Here is an 8,307-nt window from a genome sequence, read left to right as displayed (position 1 = left end):
CTAAACTAACTATGCGATAGCTGGTAATATTATATAGGTGAGGTTCTCCTTCCTTTTTTAAGATAAGTTCAGAAAACGCGGGCATCGTGTTTTTAGGTCTAGGTGGCCCCTCTTTGAGAAGTAACAATTAAAATAGATTTCCATAAGAACCCTTCAGGGATACACAGACATAATTATAATTTTGGATTTAATTTGGAGCAGGGTATATATGATTTATTTGAATGTAGAAATATTCTAAAGATGACAAAAGTGAATAGCGTAATAGCCAAATTAAAAGTGCAAAGGGACAGCCCGCTTTGTAAATTTATTTCTTGATAAACGATTTGCCTACAGAACAGTCATTATACACACCTCCACACCTCACATGGCTGGGAAACTGGACAAGCAACTTATCAGAGAGGGCAACATTGAGCCTTCTTGTGAAATATTTTTGAATTTTTTTGTACCGATAGCTTATTTATTATACATTTTATAAGATTTTAACGGACCACTTTTGTCTGTAATTTCATTTTAAATATAAAACATCACACTATTTGGCCTTTTAAGCCTGCTGCTCTGTCGCTGCTATTATGAACACAAATGTGGGCCTTCCAAAAAGTCCATAAACACGTACCACTGTGCAGACATCTATGCTCTCTTGCCATTGCCCACAGAGCTGAACTGCCTGCCCCCTGCCTGGTAATAAGCAACGTTCGCAAATTATTTCGACATCTGATTTTAAGCGGAAAACAAGAGATAGAGGAAACGAAACGAGGGACACGGCAGTAGACAGATTTTCTCGTGCACTGTCTCTGTCTAAGCGAAAAATTACTAGCTATAGTGGAGAATACACAGGAGACAAGCCAATAGAGGGGAGGATACTGTGCCCTCATTCCTTTTATCCTGCTGCTCCGGCCCCTGCTGTCATTCAGCATTTTAGGGAGACCACTTATGGCCTTTCTGTGTAAACTTTTGAGTGCATTTTTCGTTGCAGCAGCCCAAACAAAAGGCAAGAGCTGGAGAGCTGCACTGGAGACCCAGTCCAAATGGACACATTATGAAGCGCGTTGGTCCAAGTACACTGGTAGAAATAATAAATAAATGTATTCAAAATAATTTAAAGATAATGTGCCACAGAAATGCCAAATTTTTTTCCAATTGGCTTATAATTATCTTTGAAAATTGGTTTTTTTTTTCTGTAAACTCCTCTGTGGTTTTGGCTCAGTGTCGTTCAAAGTTTGAGTTTTATAGCTGAAAAATAGGAGCAGGAGCTGGAGAGACGTTCAGTCGGCTTCATCACAAAGCGTTGCAGTTGGTGACATTTGCATGAACATGAACAGCAAGCAGCATCAGCAGCAGCACCAAGTGGCCCCAAGTATGGCATCTGGAAGGGGTGAAGAGTACTACTTAAGGGACAAAGGTTCCACAGCAATGCGACCCGGCCTGGCCTGGTCAAGGGAGGCTCATTTTGGGGAAGACAGAGGCGCAGTCTGGTTTAGCGAGGTCTTATAGCGGATAATGGATGGGGGAAGAGCTAAGAAAAATATTCTCCCAATATCCTGCGTTACTCAATCAGGATATACATATATATGTATGTATGTACCTATGTAACATGGTGATTCCTCCTTTGCAGTGCTAATGTACAATTGAATACTGTAAAAGGGTGGTCGCGGGGTGCGCGTGTCGACGAGCAGGCAGGCAAGAGATGGTTAGACACTACTTTGCACACTTCATTTGATCGCAGGCGAAAGATAATGAAGAGCGACAGAACAATGCCAAGCCCTCCGAAAAATGATGTGCTGCAGCGTTAAGAATCGACAGTGCGATAGACAGAAAAACTAAGGGAAAACAAAAACCTTAAACAAACCCCAAAGGCATACTTTGAAAAGATACTCTAACTGCGTAGGGGAGGAAGGTATTTACAGCTGTGTTATCGGTGAGGAGAATTATATGAGGTTAGAGGATAAGGTTTAATTTAAATGGGAAATTTCATTCCAACGAATGAATGAAGAAAACTATTTCCTTGAACTATTTTCCTTTACAGGAAGCAAACCCCTCAGCAAAGCTAAGAAGTCAGAGCGCGTCTTTCTCGTAGCATATTTGATGAATTTCTTAAATTTATTATAACAAATCATAAACAAACTTTTTCGTTATGGAAAGGAATCACAAAAATGTGCCATTTTTCAACATTTTTCTTCAAAATATATTTTTTTAATACAATTTTTTAATTTAATAATAATTCTTACAATTTACATTATCTGAATATATATTTTCTCAATATATATTCTCTCAATTTATTTTCTTCAACGTACTTTTTATACCCGGTAAATTAGTAGTAAATAGTGTATTTGTGCACAAAAGTTGATATATGTATGAAACGCACAGAAGGAAACGTTTCCGACCCCATAAACTATATATTCTTGATCAGCATGAATAGCCGAATCGATATAGCCGTGTCTGTCTGTCCGTCCGTCCGTCTGTCCCTCCGATATCAGAGAATATAAGAGCTAGTCACCAAATGTTGTGTGCAGGCTCATGTGATATCACACTGATACAAGTGTATTACAAAATTTCGACCCGACTCCTGTTTATTTGATTATTTTTTAAACATTCTCTCATTCCACACTCTGCTTCGTGCAGTCTGCGACTCTAGGGTAGGGGGCGAGCTAAAATAACGTGTTGACGTGAGAAGTGATGTACAAGACAGATGTAAAAAATATATAATTTTTTTAATTCGAAGGAAAAAAATAAGGTACAGTTATACTGACTGAGTACCGGGTATAAAAGTTGTGAAGCGTCCACACGTTCATACTCGTTTTAATATATTATGATCAATATATTTCTAGGATATATTAAAAACGTTTACTTTTAGTTTTAATATTAAAGACTTCAAAATGTTTCGTTTCATACTAATGTAATACTAAAAAGTACTTGTAAAAGTCATAAAATGAAAATTTATTTGTATTTCATCATATTCATTATAAAATAATAATTCTTACGATCCCTGGCTATAGAATTGTCTTGAATCCGCTTCGATCTTATCTTCAATTTGAATTTATTTATCAACAGTATTAAGTTTTCGAAGGTTTCAAACATTTTCATATACATTTTCATCACTTCTTCAGCCAACAGAATGTGACCCATTCAAACGTCTCCTCCTTGCACCCTTAAAAATTCCCCTTTATTTTACTCTTCGATTTTCTCTGCTGTTGTTGTGTATAATAAAGTGTGAGATTTATGCCGCACTCATCCCCTATTTTTGTACGAGTAAATTTTCAATTTCCCTACAAGACCTCTCGAACCTTTAAGTCAAGTTCTTGAGGGCCAACACAATGGGGACCAAGACCAGACAGTGATTTCTTATCGGTTTTGACTTGCCTTGGGTATTGGACATCCCACATCCACATCCACTTCGTGACTAACACATCCTGCAAAGTCATTTTGATTTATCGGCAATGATTTTCCAAGTTATTGAACAGATTAGATGAGCGTGTAATGTGTTTATAGCTTTAGTTTCATTTTACTCGCAATCTTGGAGTGCCATGCAATTTGTTTATGTTTTTTTTGGTAAGGGACTTTGCTGCCTTTTCACATTTCTCTTTCCTTTCGAGTAAATGCAGAATAGAAACTAACTCGTTAAGACGAAAATGAAAAATGCTTTCCTCGATTCTGAAGTTTCCCCAATAAAATGACAATTGGCCAAAAGTCGAGACGAGCCAGTCCGAAACTAGAAAGGAACCGACACTGCCATTGCTGCTTTAAGATTTCGTTTTGCTGAGCAGAATGCAACGAGAATAGCAGATTGAATATAATAAGTATGAAATAACTATAAATATCAAATTGCAAAAATGGTCAGCAACAGGCAAACAGGACGCAGGATACTGAACACACTCAACAGCAGCAGCATGTCCTCTGGCAATCGGTTTGCAACAAGAGAGAGATAGACAGAGAACCACAAGCCCTGATGATAATATTGATAACACAACAAATAAAGCTGCAGACAAACGAGTGCGAAATGAAGGCAGAAGCAATGCCAGACTCGTTCATTGCTCTGTGTAATGTCTGGTTAAGGGCAATAATACAAGGGTATCTCCATGTCCGACTGTCGATTGGCAGCCTGCCCCAATATATAATTGAATTCTAACCCAATGCAAACCTCTCCAGAGAAATAAGACGAGCAGGAAAGCATGCAACGAACGATCCAATGACTGCCACAGCACAAGATTCCCCTTTCCCTCTCTCGCATCAACTTAAAAAATAATAGAAAAATTTCTATAAAAAGAAAAAATCGAAAAATGATAAAAGAAATTCAATCAGAATTTTCTGCTGTTGCTGCTGCCCAACCACAAAAAGAGGTACACGAAAGCTTCTTAGAATATAAATATAAATACAATCTCCCTTAAAATAGATAAAATTGGTGTACTTATAATTATGTGGAAAATTTGCGACTTGGTAATGGCATTGAATATATTAGAACAATGAATGGGGGAACAGCCGGTAAACCCGCTGAGTGATCGACAATTAAAAGTTGTTTTAATTGAAGTTCCTGAACATTGAACATTTCATTGAACAGATAAAATAGTAATAGGCAGCAGCTGATGGGACATTATAATATAATAGAGATATGCACTCTGAGAGAGCAATGGCTAGAATGAAGTTTTGAGAGTGCTTGTATTGCGTTTTAGAAGCAAAAGTCTTGGGTAAAATGAATAAAGATGTGGCCAGTGTGAAAAGAGCACGAGAAAAGCTACCTTCAAAACTGTTGTAGTTTCTTGGCCTCGTCGTTGACTTTGCTCTCTCTCACTTTCGCTTATAAACTAACGCCGACAGTCATAGATGGTTAGGATCAATATAACATAAACTGAAACATAATCGAAAGTATAAATTCTTTCTTTAGGATTGCCAGGATCCCTCAATATAACCACTGCACCGTTTGTAAAGATCGGCTATGATTACTACTACTATATTGAAACAGCTGTGATAAAGAATTGGTTTGATACTTTTGAATCTTGCCGACGATAGAAGCCGATTTGATTGCATTCGATGGCATCGAGGAATGGGATATGTTAATAAACTATCTCGATAGGAATGAAGGTTTCTACTGGACTTCGGGCACTGACTTGGCGCAAAAAGTTAAACATGTGTGGATGTCAAATGGTTTGGAAATAAATTTGGAAATCTGGCATGAACATGCACCTGTTGAGGAATTTGGTAATTGTAATACAATGCTCTTTTATGGAACTAAACAACATGCATTTCTTAATTCAAATTGTACGGTAGAGATACCATACATTTGCAAGGCACCATAGCCAAAAACAGCTCTGTTTACTGTATGGTAAGGAAGTTGTTGGAAAATAAATAAATAGTCAGCGTATTAAGATAGTTTTTATTAAACCAATAGATAGCGTTTATAGGTTCCCAAAAAGACAGGCTAAGAAAGGGAGAGTTAGATAACAAATTTTGAAACATAATAAATTAATTGGGAAAAACACTCGACTTTGATTTTAGATGATTAATATTAGGTATTTCCCCTACAAACAGCTTTTATTTACAATGTTACGCTCTTTATTCGGACCTCTAGCCACTTAATAACCTGGTGGTCAGTCTTATAACTAATAACTACCTTGTAATATTCACCCCACGTTGTTTCTACCTCATTAATGTGATAACGAAAGTTATATTTTCTCTTTTACTAAACCTCCAACACTTGCACAGTATTTGAATAGGCAAACGATCAGCAGCAAGAAACGAAAACAACGAGCATTACATAAGCACAACCTGCAGACAATCGCACACTGAAAATTTGTACACGAATTAAACGAATTGTTAAAACTTTTTCGAGTCTCATATTTTGTTCTATGCACTTATTACTTCATATTCGATGCTAATTGACAAGACCCAACCAAGCACATTCCCCCCCAACACCATTCACGCGACGTGTTTTTATACCCGGTACTCGAAGAGTAAATAGGGTATATTGTATTTGTGGACAAAGTAGGTAACACACAGAAGGAAAAGTTTCCGACCCCATAAAGTATATATATTCTTGATCAGCATCAATAGCCGAGTCGATAGAGCCATATCTGTCTGTCCGTCCGTCTGTCCGTCCTGATGAGCGCCTAGTACTCAGAGACTATAAGAGCTAGAGCCACCATCTATACTTCTGCATGCTCACACTGTTACAAATGTATTTCAAAAATGAGCCACGCCCCTTTCCGCCCCCGCAAAAGGGCGAAAACCTCCCAAACCTACAATTTTGAAGATGAAAGAAAACTAACGCCATTCCGTAGGGAATGACCATATTTATCAGATCACCAAATTTGGATCCGATTGGATCATTATTATAGACAGAATGAAGAAATTAACTTGCAGTGCCTAAACCCACCCTGTTCCGCAGATTTTGTTATTTTCACATTCTCTCATTCACACTCTGCTTCTGCTTCACTCGGCCTCTGCCTCTGCCATCCCTCTGCCTCTGCCGACATTTATATTTGCTTTTTTTGTGTGCCGGCGCTGCCTCTGCCGTGAGTCTGCAGTGTGTGGGTTCTCGTTCCCTTCTCGTTTTCTTTTTGTGTTTGCTGCGGAATTGAAACTCGTTTCGCCACACAAGCAAAATTAACTTAAAACCAAAAGTTTAAAAGAAGCTTTAAGCTTTTCAGGTACAGATGAGAAAAGTAAAATATACTTAAAGGTAAATTATACTAAATTATTTTTAGCAACGAGCAAAAACTGCTTAAAAGAAAGAAAATGCGTGAAAGAGAGGGAAACTTGGAGAATTCTTTATAATCGCAGTTTTTCATCAACTTGGTTTTGCCATTGAAAAGGATTTGTGACTTCCCTGGCACTGGCAGTGGCTGCTCTTATCACTGCCTTTGCCTTGCCAGCCAGAAAGGAAAGCCCAAGCTCAAGACCATCACCGATTTCCATGACAACAGACAGAAAGCATGTAATGGAAACTTGGTACAGAGCAAAAGATTTCCATTGCTTAAATAACATGCAACAAAATAAGCAATCAATGTGCAAAAGCAGACAACAATGTGGAAAAGATTACATACTACCAAACAAAGTGCACGCACATACAGAGAAGGTTCTTGAACCTGCGCGGAGATTATCGGAAGGTATGTACATACATAGATAGACCCTAGAAAATTATGGCAAAATTAAATCCTGTCGGAGCATAGAAAGTAAATAATTGTATTTCCCATTTCTAGTCTAAAATGCAGCCAAACCAACCGAAGGGTTGTCGTCGTATTAGTTTAAATATCTTGTCCCGAGAGCATGTGGACTAAATCTCCATTTATTTAAGATTACACACAGTTTGAGTTATTTAATATTAATATCATCAATGTACTGTCAAACTGTCATCCATTGGCGAAACGGTCAGTGCCAACTAATTGGCAATCTTTCTCCTCACTAGTTCCACCTCTGCAATTCAACAACCAAATCAGAGAGCGAGAGCGACAGAAATACCTGTGTCAGTTTGCAATTAAATTCCATCAGCAATAAATTCAATTAAAGCAAAAATCCAAATACTTGACCGCAACGATATCCAAGCGCCACCAACACCAAAAATAACAATAAATGTTTTGAAAATAAGAGGCGGTTTCTACGAAGCTGGCGATCACAACAAAATAGATTGTTTTTTTTTTTTGCTTTTGTTTTTGCAGCGACCCCCATGCTTGGCCGACATCATCGCTCGTTCCCGAAACTCGTTCCCGAGTTCCACTCAATTTGCTGAGAGATGAAATGCAAAAAGCTTTTCCGTGCACGATCCGCCAACTCACTCAAAACAAGTTCAGTTCAAATCTGAATCCATATTCGAACACACGTCTTCAGTTGTTCAGCGTCTGTCAGCCCGAAAGTTACTAAAGATTATAGTGCATTTTGCTTACAATATAATTAAAAAAATATTTTTAAAGAAATATAAAGTGAAGAAACATGTGGAAACAAATTTTCGGTGTTTTGCTTATTACCTTGTGCCTGATGCACACTGGTGAGTGACTTTTATCATTGAAAGTGCCTCAAATTAGTGCCTTACGAAATATTGTTTTTGAGTGAAATGACAAAAACCTGTCCTATTAAATGAAGATGTTGTAGAAGTAAAATCAATGGTTGAAAGGTTTTACATTGATATACAAAAATTGTAGACAAGCCTAAAACCGATTTAAATCAATAAATACAGTGGAATTTTTTACACACTATAACAATTGAATATCATCTAGAAAATAGAATCCAAAATTGACTGCAATAATGTTTTTGAGATCAGATCATTCATATTTTGCCTTAAGGCATTCAAAAGAAAAAACATTTCCTTATTTATCACATACT

At 37.5% G+C, this 8,307-nt stretch overlaps 1 protein-coding gene across 1 annotated transcript in view; it reads left to right on the top strand.

The window, feature by feature from the left end:
• Positions 1–7,902: 7,902 nt before the first annotated feature.
• LOC117582329 overlaps positions 7,903–8,307 on the top strand; it is a 3,495-nt gene continuing 3,090 nt past the window's right edge. Inside the window, exon 1 of the mRNA XM_034269979.1 lies at positions 7,903–7,972. Within this exon, the coding sequence (XP_034125870.1) occupies positions 7,918–7,972 (55 nt within the window). The 5' untranslated portion in view covers positions 7,903–7,917. The remainder of the gene's footprint in view (positions 7,973–8,307) is intronic.

Source organism: Drosophila guanche, unplaced genomic scaffold (assembly GCF_900245975.1).
Source record: "Drosophila guanche unplaced genomic scaffold, DGUA_6, whole genome shotgun sequence".
Classification (NCBI taxonomy): Eukaryota; Metazoa; Arthropoda; class Insecta; order Diptera; family Drosophilidae; genus Drosophila; species Drosophila guanche.
The sequence above is the reverse complement of the archived record's forward strand: the minus strand, read 5'-3'. Positions and strand labels throughout refer to the sequence as shown.